The sequence below is a fragment of the Filicampus tigris genome, chromosome 21 (assembly GCF_054856515.1).
Source record: "Filicampus tigris isolate MCC_2025a chromosome 21, RoL_Ftig_1.0, whole genome shotgun sequence".
Taxonomy (NCBI): Eukaryota; Metazoa; Chordata; class Actinopteri; order Syngnathiformes; family Syngnathidae; genus Filicampus; species Filicampus tigris.
This window is the reverse complement of record NC_141237.1, coordinates 2,857,129-2,875,567: the sequence shown is the minus strand read 5'-3', so window position 1 is coordinate 2,875,567 and position 18,439 is coordinate 2,857,129. Positions and strand designations below refer to the sequence as shown.

At 46.0% G+C, this 18,439-nt stretch overlaps 1 protein-coding gene across 3 annotated transcripts; it reads left to right on the top strand.

Moving 5' to 3' along the window:
- The first annotated feature begins 423 nt into the window (after positions 1-423).
- On the top strand, positions 424-18,340 carry sh3kbp1 (SH3-domain kinase binding protein 1). Of its 3 annotated transcripts, none has more exons than XM_086020003.1 (18): positions 424-615; positions 4,705-4,862; positions 8,225-8,342; positions 8,838-8,944; positions 9,332-9,476; positions 9,549-9,628; positions 9,812-9,901; positions 13,077-13,149; positions 13,247-13,341; positions 13,404-13,499; positions 13,731-13,785; positions 13,888-13,959; positions 14,745-14,871; positions 14,955-15,025; positions 15,107-15,213; positions 15,349-15,468; positions 15,627-15,914; positions 16,363-18,340. In XM_086020003.1, exons 1-18 carry the CDS (start codon positions 612-614, stop codon positions 16,399-16,401), a joined length of 1,845 nt encoding a protein of 614 aa, XP_085876129.1. In that variant the 5' UTR covers positions 424-611; the 3' UTR covers positions 16,402-18,340. The 3 variants fall into 3 exon arrangements, with proteins under 3 accessions (XP_085876129.1, XP_085876128.1, XP_085876130.1); XM_086020002.1 differs by lacking the exons at positions 424-615; positions 4,705-4,862 and adding exons at positions 7,810-7,966; positions 8,085-8,116; XM_086020004.1 differs by lacking the exons at positions 424-615; positions 4,705-4,862; positions 13,888-13,959 and adding exons at positions 7,810-7,966; positions 8,085-8,116.
- Positions 18,341-18,439: the final 99 nt, after the last annotated feature.

Sequence of the window (18,439 nt, the reverse complement as noted above, 5' to 3'; positions counted from 1 at the left end):
TATTAATCGGCTGTTAGCCAATTATTTAACGAGCTTAGTTCTGCCAGCTTGGCTTTAGCCACAGGTACTTCTACTCAACCGGCAGGTGAACGAGCTCAGTTGATTAGAAGCACCTGTGGCTCAAGACAAACTGTGGTAGAGTTTTTAGGGACCTGAATTTCCCATCTCTGGGGCTAACTAAATAACTTAGATAATAAGTTAGATTTAAGTTGAAAAAAAAAAGTCTTGAAAAACAAAAACTCAAAGTCGAAGGGTCATGTTACAACCAATTGCGTCACAGTGCGCGCAATTCTCATTTCGGGAGGGTGGAGGTTGTTTTTTCCGAGGGTACGGGAAGGCACCAGAAAAGCCAGCTTGCTTCCCGTTTTGGCCACACGCTCTCTGACTCTTCTGTGGTGCGTCGGTGTTCCGGGGGGTGGGTGGTGGGGAGGGGGGTGGAGGGAAAAAAAGAGGAAGGAATATGGTTTCATGTGACGCTCCTCCCGCTCTAGCGGATCTCTGGTAGCGCGGAGGAGGCTGCGTGGCTCGGCGCTCAACAAAGCCGCTTGATACCTGAACCGACCGCCTGGTACGGCACCGAACCAAGCCCGAGGAGCACCGAGGCGACATAAATGGGTGAGGTGCACCGTTTCCCCCCACTATCTTTGGAGGACTCCCCTCTCTCCGGTATCCTCCCTCCCTCCTCCTCCTCGCCTGCTGTCTTCTAGAATAAACCTCAGCGCATCTGGGCATCTGAGCAGGAGCGGAAAGCCCAGGTCCGTGGGCTGGCTGCTCCCAGCGCACCTTTCCTCCCCCCGTGGGTGCTCAAAATGTGTGCGTGTAAATGTGAGGACTATCTCTCCCTCCTTGCTTGATCGTGGATGTGCGTGAGGGACTTCATGAGATGATGAGTTGCAGATGTTGACACGTTTGCATTCACTCTCACCATGCGTCCGTGTGCTTACTGTGACATTCCTCATTAGGCGCGTCCCGCCACCCCCCCCCCCCCCCCCCCCCCCAGGGTGCAGAGAGGGCCTGATGGCTTCCTCATCGATCGCTAAATCGCCAATTATTTTCATCGATAGAGCGCAGGCAGCAGATGCGTCCGATATTTTCACTTTCATTTTTCTTTTCAAAGCATGAAAGGGATGCCATGTTGCTCCTTGTGTGTGTGTAAACAAACAAAGGCGAGCTAGGCGGTTAGCCACACAGGTGAACACTGAGCTGAAAACAGATCAAAGTATGTACAGCTTATTCACAGTTAGATATTTGCCAAATCCCCTTTCCTCCGTTCTCCCGTTTTTGGGCTTAGGTCAAAGCCATGTCTAATAGAAAAAAAGTGCTTTGCCGCCATCTTCTGGCACCTATAGGCCATGACAAACCTTTTTGTGTGGGTCTTCGATAGACTCTGCACACACTGGAATTTTCGCTAGATGTAAGGTGACATGTTAACTTCCACTCGGCATCGCGACGCAGTGGCAAAATGGAAAATGTGTTCGAACTCCAAAAAGTCTTGAATCTTTGATGAGTTTTAAAGGTGACGATTGCACCAAGCTTTTTCAGCAAACCTCCTTAGGCCGATGGTATTGGACTAAGACGTTCCATGAAGAAACTAGCTCTGAGACTGTGCGCCTACGTCAAACGTTGTTAGTCGTGTGGGGGCGGCCAAAGAGCATTTGCTGTGCAAAAGCTGCGTTTTCGCACGCACACAACGCAGACGGAGGGAGTGTGCGAAATGCACATGGATATCAAAGTGATGAGCTTTGAGTGCTTTGGTGCATTCCCTCTTTACGTGGGAGAATATTGTGGAAGCGGGATCCACACTTGGAGTGTGTTTGAATCCCCCCCACCCCATGGGTTTTGCGGGCCACTTCCGCAGAACTGCGAGAACACGCAAGCGTCGTCGCCAAGCGCACACGTCAGCATGCAGCATGTCTGTCTGCGTGAGTTAGAACCCGGATGGGGCGCAGCTGTTCGCGGGACACTGCGGCGCTCTTCTCTCCCCTCTCTCCCGAGTCGAAAGTGTGACGCTCCGCGGCTCGAGTGGGAGTTTTGTTTTGTCTGCAGGCGTTTGGATGTTGTGCCTCGCTTCTCGTCACCACCTCTTTGTCTCTTTATCGCGCCTTTTAAATGTTAGCGACATTAGCATCAATTGTCACCAAGCGCCAAGTCGTTGTGAGAAAAGGGCCTTTGCATACTGCGGCAAAGAACTCTGTCATTTTTAATTTCTTAATCTTGCTGATTTTGAACTACATCACAACTGTGATCATTGAGATACAAACTAGACCCGAGGTCAAAGGTAACCCATCACCAGTCCTATCAATAACCAGTGTAAGCAGTCCAGTCAATAACTAGTGTAATCCCTACTAGTCAACACCCCAAAATTCTTTGCAATATGTTATATGCAACTTCACTAGTCTAAATACGGCATTCCGATTTAATATTGCATTTGTGGAATATGAGTTAATTCACCCGTTTTTAGACATCTCAAGTGGTGGCCATTTTGTCACTTTCTGTTGACTGAAAATGACATCACAGTAGCTCAAGACTCAGGTAACAACCAATCACGGCTCACCTGTTTTCTCAAGCTGAGCTATGATTGGTTATCTGAGCCCTGAGCAATTGTGATGCCATTTTCAGTCGACAGCAAGTAGCAAAATGGCCGCCCCTTGCGATGTAGGAAAACGGGTGGATTTTTCTGCTTCACTCATATTCCACAAACGCAATATTCATCGGAATGCCGTGTTTGGACTAGTGGGGCTGCATGGAACATATTCGTGTAAATATTTTTTTAGGATTGACGTCCCCTTTAAAACCTAGTTTCATCAATAACGATTCCCGTCAATAACCAGAGAAACCAGTCCCATCAATAACCACCTCTGTAACTAGTAACAAGTGAAACCAGTACAACTAAAAATCTGTGTAACCCGTCCCTTCAATAACCAGTTTCATTAATAACCAGGGAAACCATTAACTAGTATAACTATTAGTCTCATTAATAACACGTTGGACCAGTCCCTTTTGATAACTAATGTTAGCAATAACCATTTGCGTCATCAGCTCAACTAATAACCAGTGAAACCAGTCCTCTTAATAACCAATAAAACCAGTCTCAAGTGTAACCACTCTCATCAATAATAGCGGTCCCAATAACCACTGTTAACTCGTCCCATTAATAAACAGTTTAACCACTGAGCAAATAACCAATCTTGTCAATAACCAGTGTAACCAATCCCATCAAAAAAAATGAACCCGTTTAACCACTAACCAGTCTTACCAATAACCAGTTTGACCGGCCTCATGTAAAAGATTGTAATTTGTAACCAATAATAACCAATAGTCCCATCAACAACAAGTGAATCCTGTTCCACCAATAAACAATGTAGCAATAACCAGTGAAATCAGTCTAATCGATTTCCTGATCAGTGCAAGTCTGGTCGAATTAATCCTGCGGCCGCCACAACAGACGGCGGTTGGCTTCCCCAACTGTCCCTTCTTGTACCTCGCACCTTTTTTTTTTTTTTTTTTTTTTTTGTACCCGTGCTGACACAAGCCAGAATTTCCTTCTGTGTTCTCCATCCCATAATCAACATGGCATCACTTCTGTGCCAATTTGTATCGTGTTACATTTTGTCTCCATTATGCGGACTCGAAAGGATTCATTCCCACGATGCCCCTTTTTAAGAAAAATCGCTTTGTGCATCGATTTGCTGCATGTGCGTGCGCAACGGCACCGATTTGGAGCGGGGAAGCCAGTGTGAGTGAGTCATAGGCAGCCACCCGTTTAGACGCTTGTTTCCATGGTTACCGCACCCCGGAAGAACAGCCAACCCCCCCTTCCTGAACAGTTTGGACGAGGTTCAAACACGGGATACATCAAGCAACAAGTTCATACGTACGTACGCTACTTAGCTCGATAGCAAGGTCACCACCCTAATCAGCTGAACTATCATGCTAGTCAGCTTAGCAAACTAGTTACCACTCTGCAGTATCTCCATCAAATCTCATCAGATCAGGTTCAAACCCAATCATCTTTTTTTCAAGAATATGTTCCCAGCAGGCCCACTAGTTGAAACGCGGCGTTCTGATTAATTTTGTGTTTGTGGAATATAAATTAAGCAGAAAAATGCACTCGATTTTAGCCATGTCTGGGAGCGGCCATTTTGTCTTCTGTCGACTGAAAATGACATCACAACTGCTCGCAACGACCAATCACGGCGAGATGGCTAAAAACGAGTGGATTAACGCTTATTCCACAAACGCAATATTTATCAGAATGCCGTGTTTCAACTAGTGGGCTTGCATAGAACATATTCTTGAAAGAAAAATGTTTGCGTTGACTTAAGCATTTAAGTAGGATCTCATTGCATTTGCTCCCAGAAGAAATTCTTGTAACTTTATGCTCCTTTTTATCCGTTGAGATGAAAGAGTGATTGATTTGGAGCCTTGGCAGATACCCTCTGCTCTTCGGCTCTTGTTTTTATTTCATCAAGGTTCAACTGGATACATTTAGTGGGCCCGGCAGTGCCGCGGACCCGTAAAAGCCTTGAAGTTTTATGTCGAAAACGCCGGCCTTGTTTCTCCCTCATGGTTATGGTTTGCTTTACATCGCTCAAAGAGCAGCGGCGAGTAAAAGCGGAACAATGTGCTCTGCAATGTTTGACCTTTCACTGCGACACGCCAACGTTCTCACACTCTGACTCGCACGTGCCTTTTGTGCCTTAGTGGAGGCCGTGGTGGAGTTCGACTATGAGGCCCAGCAGGACGACGAGTTGAGCCTGAACGTGGGCGACGTCATCGTGAACATACGGCGAGACGACGGAGGATGGTGGGAGGGCGAGCTGGGGGGGCGCCGAGGCTTGTTCCCCGACAACTTCGTGCGGGTGAGTACGCTCCCCGTCATAGCACGCTCAAGTTGATTTTGCAGGTATTACATTTTTGCTTTACTGTTAGTTATATGCAGTACCTGTTTAGATAATTAATAACAAAAAAAATCACATTTTCCTTTTGTATTTAAGTACATTTCAGATTACACTTGTGTACTTTTTTTTTTTTTTAAAAGAGAAGTTTTATCAGTATATTTGCGGGATATATTGGGAGTACTTTTGCCAACCCCACCTGATCCTGATGATGATTTGTCTGTGGAGGTGAGACGTTTGCGAGGAAGTGAACCGTGACACAATAACGCATTTTGACAGCGTTGCGGTCTTGTCATGCGCTCGGTTTGTGCTGAGCCACTGTCACAGCGCTCATTCACTGTCATGCTGCAGGACAATGGCCGTGTGTGTGAGTGTGAGTGTGTGAGCGCAAGTGGGGACTCGGTAATAGTGTGTCACAAGACTGCACTTACGGGAATGTGTGGCATTCGGCCGTTGAATGTGTGTGTGTGCGTGTGTGTGTCTAGGGAGAATGTCTACAGTGGGATTGAAAAAGACACAGGAAGTCATGCAATGCAGCAACTCGGCACATGATACAATACGGTATTATCGTGATATTTATAATTGCCCGACAATCGATATGTTGGAGTAAAGAAAAACCTTTGAAACCGTTGATTTTTGCTGGGGTTTTTTCCCCAAAGCGACTTAGCTTACTAGCTCTCTTGAGCTATCTCATTTAGCTAGCTAGCAAGTCATCAGTTGTTTCCATTATAGTTCGCACACACTTGATCGCCTGGCAAGCCAGTTACCAATAAGTCTATTTGTCCTTCAACCTTTGCCAGTCGGAGCGAGTTATCCCATCTCAACGCGTCCGTTAATTGGATAGAGAGCTAGCGAGTTTTCAGTTCTTCCAATCTATCGACGTAATTTGTTATAGTTAGTGCAACATTGTTAGCTTGATAGCAAACTATTTACCAATATCTGCTTGTCCTTGGACCTTAGCTAGCCATCAGCTGTGTCCATTTATATATTTGGTAGCGATTTAGCTTTTCAAGGTAGTCAACCGATTCATCAATGTAGATTGTGCTTGGCCAGCTAGCTGCACTTATTATACATTGAATCAGATCAGATACGGCTTGAGTAGTCAGTTCTTCCAATTCTCCGTCAACCCATCAACACACTGGACTTTGTTTCCTCCTGCCACCTGCAGAAATTAGACTTTGCTACAACGTACAATCATGAGTGTCCATCTTATATAATGTCTCCATTAATGGCTAAACTGGCAACAAGTTATTCCATCGCGTGAAAGTGAAAGCTTTCTGATTTTGGTTCCCATCAATGTAGGTCCACAGTCAAGGCGAAGTCAGTCGGCAACAGGTTTGTGGATGTCATCATGTGCTGGCTAATCGGACTCACATGATGCGACTCAACGTGAGCGCTTCACTTTTGCTCGACCAAACCTTTTGCTCCGAGGGCTGCAAACATAAAAAATGGAAGAATGCAAAAGACACTTTATGCTAACACCCCCACCCATCAAGCAATTGCATTTAAATGAATTTAGTCAAGGTGCTATTTTTGTGTGTTTTTTTTTTGGGGGGGGGGGGGGGGCTTGCTGGAATAGATGAATTGGAATTTCAGTTCTTCAAGTCAGTTAAAACAGTGACTCCGACCCGCACCCTCACACAACACAATACATGCAGATGTTTCCTGTTCAGATATGACGAATCATGTTGTCTTCCTCATTTCATCTGGCTTTCCTTTAAGTCGCCACGGCCTACTGATTTCCCGCCAGGGGGCCGTTTTAACCCACAGACAATAGTTAAAAAGTGGGATCCCTTGGAAGTCCGACTGCCTGACACATGAATTGTGTGCCTCCCAATTGCAATCCACTTGAAGGTAAATCCGCCACACGTGTCCCTCAGCACTCGTAAAGGAAGAGGAAGCTGGAGGCTCGCAAATGGCCGCTGCGGGTTTTTGCGTGGACCCGCATGTGGTGTGTGTGTGTGTGTGTGTGTGCAGGCATGCGGAGTCAATCGATGCCTGACTTCCTGCTCGGCCGCCGCTTGTGTTGACTTTGTAAAAACACGCCGCAAACAGGGAACTCTAGCTCAGAGTACTAGACTGTCCATATGTTCTGGTATTCTGTTTTTAGTAGTGTTTTTTTTTTTTTTTTTTTGGGTGAGTGCGTCTACGTCTGCATCTGCGTGATTTATTCATTTCACTCTGCCTACCGTGCATTTGCAATCTTGAACTGTTAAATCAATCATCGGAAGGATGGATTTATTAAAATATGGGTTGAGTTCCAGTAATCCCTCATTTATCGTGGGGGGGGTTACATTCCAGTATTTTTTTTTTATGTCCATCTTAACCCTTCATTCATATCATACCAAAATATATGCATGTTTGGGCTTGCCATCTTCACGTTGAAAACTGTAGTATCTGTGACGTTGAATGTGTGCGCACCTTTAGGTCCTGCCTTGTTGAGTGGTGTCAGTTAGCTAACGAGAACGTAGAGTTGGTCGGCTGTTTAACGAGCGAAACCGTTAGCCACGCCGCGTGCTGGGTGACGCCGCTGCCAGTCGAGGCCACCGGCAGGTTGTCGGAGAGCGGGCTCGCGTGAACCCTGTTTTGTAACCGGGATTTGTTCTTTGGAATTTGACGTACAAGTGATTTGTTTCCTATCCTGTCGAATCCTTCCCCCCCCCCCCCCCCCATCTTTTTCACCAAGCTTGAATCTTTAGTGCGGGCGCTGACATTCTGTCCATTTTTTTTGTTCCTTTGACCAAGACGAAGCGGAGTGGCTGTTGTCTTGGTAACTGCTTGGTATTTTTGGACCTTGTGGCTCATTAAGGCTTCCATGCCACACACGTGAGGAGACCGTGTGTGTGTGTGTGTGTGTGTGTGTGTGTGTCAGCCCAAGCGGCCTGTCTGCTTCACTGGGCCGTCTTGGCCACAGGCCAGGTTGCTTATGAAACAGCGTCGCCATGGTTGTGGCAGAGGACATGTGAGCCGTCATGTCCACTTTCTCTGCTCGTCCCGCCTCTCTCGCTCCCTTTGCACCGTATTTGTTGTCCCATCTCCTTTCTTTGGCGCGGGCAGCAAGGCAAGAAGTAGGCACGGGCTTTCGCTTTTGCGTTTGTGCACAGGCAAACGCGTGAATTTTCATACCACGGTGTATACGTGAATTTCGAAATCTAATGTAACTAAAACACCTTTTTCATGCAACAGGTCAACAATCACTTCAAAGTCCCCGTATTGAGGTTGTGATGCACTCAATACTGACTTTCATCATTTTCTAACTACATTGCTCGTCTTTAGTTTGCCAAGGAACCAAAAAGCATAATTGCATCCGATGTCCCTCCTTGCAGGAGATCAAGAAGGAGGGCAAGCGAGATGGAGGACAGGCCAGCGCGGCGGTCAAGGCGGACCTTTCCAACGGCCGGACGAGTCCTGTGTCCGAGCCCAGCTCCAGAGCAGCCAAGAAAGGTACCGCGACCCTGCTTGTGGAAATCTGTCCTTCACTTTTGTCGTTATGCTGTTACCTTGTGGACGAAAAGAGAACAGCAGCCCACAGTAAGAAGAGTCCTGTCAAGAGCAGAACATTTATTGTTTATCTTATACAAACACATGTTGGCCAATTGTATGCTTACAAAGCTCCGTGGCCTTATTTAAAATTTTTAAATAATATAATAGCGCCCTGAAAAAAAAGAGTACTTTTGTACTTTAGAGTCTGCACTTGATTTTTACTCCATTACCAAAGTCGTCTTTGCACAAGTATCCCGAGTATACATCTACTTCAGTACAGAATGTTTGCCACCTCTTGCACTAAGCGTGTCACTAAGCTTTGTGAGCAAACCTCTTTGGAGTCGATGTCATCGGACGACATGCAAAACGGGTTCGGGAGGGCTTGCGCCAAACCTAAATGCTCCCCCCCACCACTTGGGATCACATCCTTCATTTGTGTGCCAATGTCCGTCGCAGTGGAGCAGATCCGTAAGCGGCGTTGCAAAGCGGCCTTCAGCTATGCGCCTCAGCATGAAGACGAGCTGGAGCTGAAAATAGGCGACATCATCGAAATCGTAGCCGAGGTAAGTTGGTTTTTCTTTTTTTTTAAATAAAGAACAAAAGGTGCATTTAGTCAATCGGACAGAGAATACGCTGCCAAAATCGTTGCCGCCTGTCTTAAAAAGATGGCATATATAAAAATGGGAATTTGTTAAACTAACAAAACTTTTTTATTGAAAATAAGCAACATTTTAACTCCTATGGCATTTAGGGGTACACCTTGCGGTTATTTTTAATTGGTGTTAAAATTGAGAGGGGGTGTCCTTGGAAAAAAATCTGCCCTACAAAAGCATTTGAGAACCTCTGTATGCAATCTAACCTCAGAAAAATGTGTAGTTCTAAAATGTGACCGCTAGAGAGCACCAAGTGCCACATATGAGTCTCAAGTGGGTGTTTTGTGTTGTGTGCAGGTGGAGGAGGGCTGGTGGGAGGGGGTCCTGAATGGCAAAAGTGGGATGTTCCCCTCCAATTTCACCAAAGAGATCCTGCTCGAGGCTGACGGGACCTCCGCCGACACGCCCGCCTCGCGGGAGGAGCCCCGCAGTGGCCGCAACAGTAAGTCTCGGCCAATCAGACTGTGGTGATGGAAACCGTTTTTTGGCTTTATCAGGGTTTTTTTTTGTGCAGGTAAGAACAGTCCAGGGAGTGAGAGCGATGGAGGAGACAGTCGGTCCGAAACGGGCTCGGGTGAAATCCAGCCTAAAAAGGTAATCAGAGTATTTTAGTAGCCCTTTTTTACACTGCAGTCTTCACACGTATATTCGGCATGCGCCACTCCCACTTCACATATCCCCAAAAGTGACAGGTTCAAAAATGTGGCAAAAAGTTTGAAAGAGACCTGTAGATGCATCACATAAGATGAAGATGGCGCTGTTGTGCCTTCTGCGTAGGTGAGAGGCTTCGGCTTTGGCGACATCTTCAAAGACCAGCCCATCAAGCTCCGCCCTCGCTCCATGGACGTTGACGCTGAGGGCGACAAGGTGACTCAACTCACAAACTGTGTTTAGTGGCAAAGCACACCTTTTGTTCAAGTAAAGCTCCTCAATTTACTTTAACATAGTGCCTTGGCACTAAATTGCCACAACATAGTGCTTACTTAGTCACAATAAAATGGCTAATAGGAAAGTAGTAATTGGTAGTTCATTATATGATTTGTGGCTATTGGCGGCAAATCTCGGTTTGCTGTGACCCCCCCCAACAGTTGTACCAATAGTCACATGACCACCAATTTGTTTCTGTCATCGTTTTTGTATTGGGTGAAGGAGGTCTGGTGTTGGCTCCTCCTCTTCCTGTGTATCACTTTTACAGCACAGGAAGTGCTTTTATGTTCTCTCTCACACACACACACACACACACACACACACTATGAAGGGCTATGACAAGCGAAGCAGAAGTGAGAGAGGGAGAGAAAGCAGAGAGAGGAAGGTGGAAAAAAAAAAAAAAAAAAAGCAAAACACTTTTTCACTGACGCTCACACATTCAAGCACACGCAGCCACACACAAACACACTCACACACACTCTGTCTCCTGCTGCCGGCGCTGATGTAGCAAAGTGTCGTCTGTCTGTCTGCCTTTGTCTGCGAGCCGAGAGGAAGGTAGGATCAAGGAATTCTTTTCGACTTCTCCATCTTTGACTAATCATAATTCTTGTCCTCTTTTTTGTTTTAAATGCGATGTGACTGAATGAGTGTGACGTGCTTCTGTGCTGCTTCGAACACGTCCGCTGCAGTCTTTTAATGACTGAAAGACAGAGATGGTCTACATTAGGGATTGATTAGCGTTCGTATACATTCCAAATTGCATACATTTAGTGTTTATTAAAAAAAAACGTTGCAAAAGCTGTAATAGCTCAATTGGATTTCCATTCATTTAAACAGGGAAAGTTAATATAATAATATGAGATAAAATTGATTTTTGTTATGAGCATCGTCAAGGAACAAATGAAACTTGTAAGTCGTGGTACCGCACTGTATTCTTCATTTTATGTTTTAGAAAATAGAACAATAGTTTGTCATAAATTCCTCTTCCTGACCTGGACATACCTTTCAATTTTTAGTTATTCTTAAAATATATCTTTGAATGTGCAATTGCATGCATACAGTTCGTATTATGCATATCAACAGTGTACATAGTTTACATCAATCCATTTTCTTACCCTCATTAGGGGCCGCTGGTATTTATATATTTTTTTGCTTGCTTAGATTGGCCTCCTCAATGCTCTTCTCATATTTTTACATTTTGGGTGTTTCCATGTTATTAATGTGAGTGTATATGTGCGAATATTGCTGCTTTGACAAATAGGAATGAATTAAGTACATCTGATGTCTAGCTCTATCTTTATTTACCGTATCTCTGAAGCTAGTTAGCTTCGCGAGATCGTTAAAATGTCAACCGTAGTTAGTTTTGCTCATTTTGTCCGGTTATATATGTTTTGACGTTAGTTTGCCCATTTCAGTCTGTTGCTCGGATATCTGTCTAATTGAGCTACTTAGCTCATGCTAGCAAGCTTACTGACTTGGCTGATTTGTCTATCTACTATATTGCTAAAGCTAGTTAGATTAGCACGCCACGATATTATTTGTCCATCACCTTGGATACTACAGCACTTGCAAGCTAGTTAGCCCATCTGTCTTGTCCATTTAGCTACTTAGCTTATCAAAGTTGTAGGCCCATTTATCTGCACTACAGGATGATCTATCTATCACCCCCCCCCCCCAAAAAAAACCCCTCTTCCCAAACCAGACCTAACGAACTCGGTTTACAGATGTGTGCAACATTTTGAAGCGGAGGATGTTGTGCAGCCTCCCTCCCGCCATGCGAGGTTTTATAGGCTGGTCTCGTGAGGCGACAGCCCAGCCTGACGTCTCGGTGCTGCATGCAGGAGTGGGGTTGGGGTGGGGGGGGGGGGGGGGATCCGTTTGAAGGCAGAGGGATTTGGGGCGGGGATGCTGGTGGTTATGCTGAGTCACCCGAAGCCACGTCAGCACTCTGCAAAATGCAACTTGTGTTTGAGAGAAGATGCTAAATGCCAGTGGTGGAAAGTAACCAAGCACAAATACTTTGTTACTGTATATTTCGATTTGGACTTTTTTTTTTTTCATTTTGTTTGCACGACCTTGAAAAGCTGTTTTTTTTTTTTTCCCCTTTTTGCCACCTCTGCCAAGCGCTTACAAGAGTGCGTCTCATGTTTCTGGTAGTTTGGTGTGAATAGATGTGATGCGTGTGCACCTTTTCACTTGATCTCTCCGTACGACTCACCACGCAAACATTTGCACATGACGGTAAACGGGGAGTTTATCACCGAGTCAAAGTCAGCCTCTGCTGAGATCATCAAAACACGAGCGCATTCGAAACCGCGCCGAGGCTTCAACACCCGATTAGACGCGCATGATGCATGTTGTAAATAAATGAGTGCCAAATGTGCTGGATGAGTTCTGAATTTAATTTGGCTCGATGGTTTCTGAAACTGTGTCCACATTTACTTTGAATAAAGAGGTGATTTAAATCTTAGTTTTTCACATTATTTTCATTGCCACTAACGACCCAGACTAAATCTGACTCCTCCCCTATACATATTCAGTCAAAAGATGTCAACATACTTTTTCAACACAACTTCCTGTACTACTTTCCTACTCAAACAAGGTCTTGGCGTCATCTTGTGGCCTTGCAGAAAGGCCACAAAAAACGTGAATCCGATTTTTTTTTTTTTTTCAGCAAATGCCGACTATATGAAGCTCCTCTCCTTACCTCAACATAGACTGGCTCTTGTTAGTAATCTGATGACCGACACAGAGGGTGGGGTGGGGGTGGATCATGAAGGGAGGGCGGGGGAGGGCTTAGGGGGCTACGAACAGAGCAGCGCGTGTGTAGGAGGGACAGAAGCGGTCCTGTGAGTGTTTTCCTGTGGAAGAAGCCTCCTCCCTGCTTCCACAAACACTGCGGAGGGGATCCACTCAGGCCCCCAAGACAACGAGGCCTTTAACATGCCCGCACACACACACACACACAATCATTAAATCAGCACCATTTTTGCCAAAGTAGTTTTCTCGAATTAGCCCGGGAGAGCTGCTAGCTGCTCACTTGTGATGGTGAGTGAGTATGAATAATTGAAGCGAGGTGCCCAACTATCGAAACGTTACCGTTGATGTCTTGCAGGTTGCCGAGTGGAAGACGGCGAGCTCGGCAGCGCCGGACAACATGAAGAGCGACCCTGATAGCAGAGGAAAAGGTCAACTTGAGCTTATCCGCCCGTCCGTTTTGGTCAAACGATTTTTGTCCTCACTAAAATGGAATCTGACGCTGCATTCTTTGAAATCTGCATCCAGGACGAGAGCTGTGCAAAGTCCTCTTTCCGTACGAAGCGCAGAACGAAGATGAGCTGACCATCAAAGAGGGCGAAATCATCGCCATAATCACCAAGGTGATAACACGCGTGCGTGCGTTGGGATGACCTGGGTGCCTTACGTGCGTGTTTCCGTGCAGGAGTGCGCCGACACGGGTTGGTGGATGGGCGAGGTCGGCGGCAGGCAGGGCGTCTTCCCAGACAACTTTGTCAAGCTGCTGGAAGCCGAGAAAGAGGTAATTGCGTTTCCCAACTTTGCATGCAGCCATAACAAGGAAAACAACTGAAAAAAGGTATGAGAAAAATTGTACCTGGCAGTCATTCTTTTGTGTACCACTAGAGGGAGCCTCTGGACAACAAGGCTCCAAAATGTCTCGATAAGATTAATAAGTATCTCTTGATTGATTCATTGATTAGGAGGTCTGTCCCAATACTTTTGCCCATATAGTCTACATCTTTCTTTGCAGAGACCAAAGAAGCCGCCGCCTCCCAGCGCACCGTCAGCCAAACCCACGACGGCAGGTAAGAAAATGTCCTCCCTCCTCTTGCGGCTTACACGTTGATGTCCCGAGGGAGGGCGAGAGTGCGAGAAGAGTGACGATGAGACAAAACTGTGACCATTAGAGAAAAAGTCAGACAGCAAGAAGGTTCCTCCAGAGCGGCCCGAGCACCTGCCGCACAGAGACCAAGATCGAGGTACCCGAGTTGGTCCCGCCGGCTCTCACTTCAACTGCTAACTGTTTAACTGGGTGCACCTTTTTCTGAATGTATCAGGGTTTCCGCAGGTCATAAAAAAAAGCTTGAAATGGATTTTGCTCTTTAGACTTGAGGTGTGTTTTATTCAGCAACTCCTGAAGCTACCGCATGTGACATCATTGGTATCACAATAATTCATGATACAAATATTTATGCTAGTCTGAAGACTAGTTGTAATTTACAATGAACGAAATGGGCAGGAGTCCATGTGTTGCTTCATGTTCCAATTTGCTCTTAATTTGAAAATAAAGTCATATAATGTTGTGCAAAGAAGTCACAAGCACAATTTTGCGATTAATTAGTTAACAATGGATAGTCATGCGATAAAGTATGTTAAAAAGAAATTGTGCACGTGTGTGAATATGATGTGGGCCTCTGAAAAACGACATTAAAAATTTCAATTTGCTTATGCCTGCAGAAATCCTGATTTATATTAACAGTCATGAGCTTTTTTATTAATATCTGTATTTAATTCTGGCTTAGCTATGGAAATGGTGGCATACATTTCAATATTCTGTCCCCCCTGGTGAACTCGCTTCTAATACCTTTCTTTTCCTTGATTCAGTTTCCCAAAAGACACTCTCTAGTACCGTAGCTTCACTTCAATTCATTCTTCTTCTATGCTTCTGCTTGGACAATTCCACTTCCTGTTTCCCTCCCAAAAATGGTTTGTTGTGAATTCGATTGTCACACAAATAGATGTGTGTGTGTGTGTGTGTGTGTAGGTGACGAGATCCTCAAGCCTTCCCTCCCGACTGTCCTGCCCAAGAAACCTTTCCCTCCAAAAACGCCCACTTCCTCCTCCACTTCCCAACAACCCCCGAGGCGCCCCGAGAGACCGCCCACTCTTGCGTCAGTACGCACTCTCACAACATCTCGTGTGTCCCCCCTGTTCTACCCTAACGTCTGTCTGTGTGTGTGGTTTGGCTGCTCAGGTGTGAAAGCCCCAAGTCCGAGGGTGGGGCTTCGACACCTGAACCCGCCCCTGACAGGTCCCACAGCACCGGTGAGGACGCGGCGGTACAACCGGCGTGACGTTGTGCCATCTTTTTGATGTGTGTGTGTTTTGACCGGTGTGTTTGCGTAGACCTGGACCTGGACGCGGTGGTCCCGTCGGCGGAGAAGCTCAGTCACCCGACGGCGTCGCGGCCGAGAGTCACGGACCGCCGGCCTCGCTCGCAGATCATCACATCGGTGAGAAGAAATGGAGGAGCGTGTCAAGCTAGTGCGCAAGCTAATAATATTGACTAGCCTCGCGTGAAGGTGGTGTGTTTGTGTTGAATAATGAAGCTCTTCATTCACTGATTGATCGACTGACTTACTTCGCAGTCCTCACTGACCAGCAGCGATGTGGACCACCCGGCACCGGAGCGAGCCAAGGAGGACCCTGAACCGGTCCAGTCCAGACCTGTGGAGGTTTCCGCAAGGAAGGGAGCTCCTGTCATTTCAGTAAGCACTCAACTGCGCAACGCATGTATCATTCCTTCTTCCCATAAGCACATTTCAGAGACTGTACTTTTTACGTTTACTTACAAAGTTGAATCAGTAGTCCCCTGCATCTGCGTCCAGTAGAGGCCGCCACACTGTATGTATCTATGTGACCCCAGATACCCGAGAGTAAACCCCAGCCGGCCGCCAAGTCGCCCTTGTCTTTGAACCCGCCGGCCGGCCCCGGCCACCGCCCCGCCTCGCCGTCTTCCTCCTCTTCGGGTCCCAGCCCCTCCCCGGAACTGCGGCTCTCGTCGCCCACGGCGGCGCCCACGCTCGAGGATCTGAGGAGGCAGCTGCGGGAGCTGCGCAGTTCCGTGGAGCTGCTGAAGAGTCAGCACAAGCAGGAGATGAAGCAGCTGGCCGGCACGCTGGACGAGGAGAAGAAGATACGACTCAGTTTACAGGTGAGGATGAGACGGCTGCTCATCAACGCGTTACATAATCGATTGTATTGAGCAGGTCGATTATTCACGACAAACAAACCACCTTCACAGCTGAATACTCGCCCCAAAAAACTCAAACTCACTTTTTAGGTTTTGCATACAAGAATACATTTTATTTCACAAGGACCACGATGCTAACTCCACCACCAGGGGGTGCCAAAGTAATGATTATATTGGTTTGTAGTTCCTCCATAAGTGCTGAACCCTGATTATGTGGGGTTCGCTGTTACTGCTTTAGCGCCATCTTGTGGCATTTTGAGAGAACAATATATCTTTTTAAAGATCAAATGTTCAGATACATGCTTTTCATTGCACAATACGGAAACTACACTTCCTTGAAGAACATGTCGGAACGCTTTCACAACATGCCGTATACATGACATCATTCTTCAAATGTTTGTTGTGGCAGATGGAAGTGGAGCACATAAAGAAGATCCTGTCCAAATGAGCCCAGGCCAAAACAACGTTTGTGCCAAATGATCGTGACGATCGCCATCAGCAGCGAGCATCGTGGACTCCAACAACGTGAACCCCCCCAAAAAAAAAAAAAATCCCCAAGATGTCGCCTTACCTTGTGTTTACTTCAATGTCTTCTGTTCATTTCTAACCAGCCTTTCCGTCTGCTCTCTTCTCTCCCGGCACCTGCCGGGCTCGCCGGTACTGGCGGGTGGCCGCTGTGTTGCCGTGGCGACGCATCACTTAGAGGTACTCGCGTGAAATGGGTGGCGAAGGCCCATCGGAACCCCCGCAGGCCGGTCGGTTCGGACCGCCGCGCCGCTGCCGCCGTGCGTCCACGCCGCGGCCTTCCCGCCTCTTTTCTGCTGTGTGCGTGCGTGCGTGTGTGCGTGTGACAGTTTTACAAGAGGCACATTTTAGCTCCAACTTGGTGGCACATGGTTAAAGCAGGATTGATGTTTGTGTCGTTCTTTAGCAGTCCTATGTTGCGAATTTTCTCAAGTTTTTAGTATTTTATCTCAATTGGCTTTTGCCCCGTTATACACTACACACAAAAACTTTTTGGATGAATCTGAAATGGATTACAGCATAACCTTGACGGGTAAACTTAAATTGTTAGAGAACAGCATTGAACAGTTGGACATTTAAAAGTGAAGAGAAAGTCAAATGAAGCTGACCTGTAAACATTTCAGCCTCATGAACAAATCCGCAATATCGCTCACTTTTTGTGACTGGCGTATTTGTTTGAATCCCACCAGGGGCGGAGCCATGGGTGGGCCTGGGTGTGCACAGGCCCACCCAGGTTGACAGACTGCCCACCCAGTGAGATTCATGAAAAATATATACAGTATACTTAAAAATGTTTGTAAATTATGAAATTATTTTTGATTTAGTGTTTCGTTGTTGTTTTTTTTAAATTGAATATTAAGAATGGCATAATTGGGGTTGTCTAAGGAAGATCTGAACTTTGTCATTTTATTTGAAAATACAATGTTGGGATAGTTATGCTCAATGAGAGAAATATTAAGGCCCACCCTGATTTTTCCAGTCCCACCCATTAGCCACGTTCTGGCTCCGCCCCTGAATCCCACCAACCTACCAGATGCTAAATTATAACGTGGACTGCGAATTTTGAGGTATTTTTCATAGCATCGTGCAACGAAAGTTGGAATTTTTGGGGGGCCAATTTGAGGACTTGCTAAGCTGAAACTTGCAAAGGACTCCATTTGATTTGGACAGACTGAGTCTGTTTGATGCCCCGATGGTTAGCTTAGTGCTAACAACACAATTTAGATTCACCGAACTGTACATTCCATTGACAAAAGTAGCAACTATTGAAATAAATGGTGAGTGAGGGCATCACGAGGCCTAATCTCACGAGCTGCAGCCCATCCGCTGTAGAAATTGTAGCTTGAATTCAAATTTGCCTCCAGATGAACACGCTAATGCATGAGCACATCTGTGTATGATGACGATATTGTCTAGTTTGCCTTCACACGCACGTGAAAAAAATGTGTATTTGAAAATAATGTGCACCTTTTTGACCTCACCAGAGACGTACGGTTGCGGCAAGTTGTCATTGGCGCTTTTTTAGCCTGTCGTGACGTTAGCGACAGGGTAGAGGGAATGTGGGCTGTGAAGGTGTGTGTGTGTGTGTGCGCGCTAAATGCACGGCAGTTTGCTTCCTCCTCGTACGACGTGTGCACAGAATCTATGGCAACACATCACTGTGGCCTTCCTCTTTCACTCTTTTTTTTTTTTTTTTTTTTTTTTTTTCCTTATGTCACACAAACTACAAGAAAACAAAAAACAACCGTGGCTGCAAATTGTTTTCTTGACTTGGTCTTCTCTTTCTCCAAGATAGTGATGATAAAAATATATAAATATATATATTCTTTTATATTTCAGTGGAATAAAGATGCTATTATGTACTGTTATCATTTATTATTTTGACGGGAAGCAACAGAACTTGTCTGAAAAGTTAAGAAATGATGTCACTGAAATGTCAGGAGTGATACTTAAGACATGCA

Coding starts and splice junctions, on each gene's coding strand:
- sh3kbp1 (XM_086020002.1), top strand. CDS start 7,825: ATGAAACAGCGTCGCCATGGTTGTGGCAGAGGACATGTGAGCCGTCAT. Junction 8,117..8,224: donor TTCAAAGTCCCCGTATTGAG/GTTGTGATGCAC, acceptor CCCTCCTTGCAG/GAGATCAAGAAGGAGGGCAA. Junction 13,786..13,887: donor AGCCAAACCCACGACGGCAG/GTAAGAAAATGT, acceptor TGTGACCATTAG/AGAAAAAGTCAGACAGCAAG.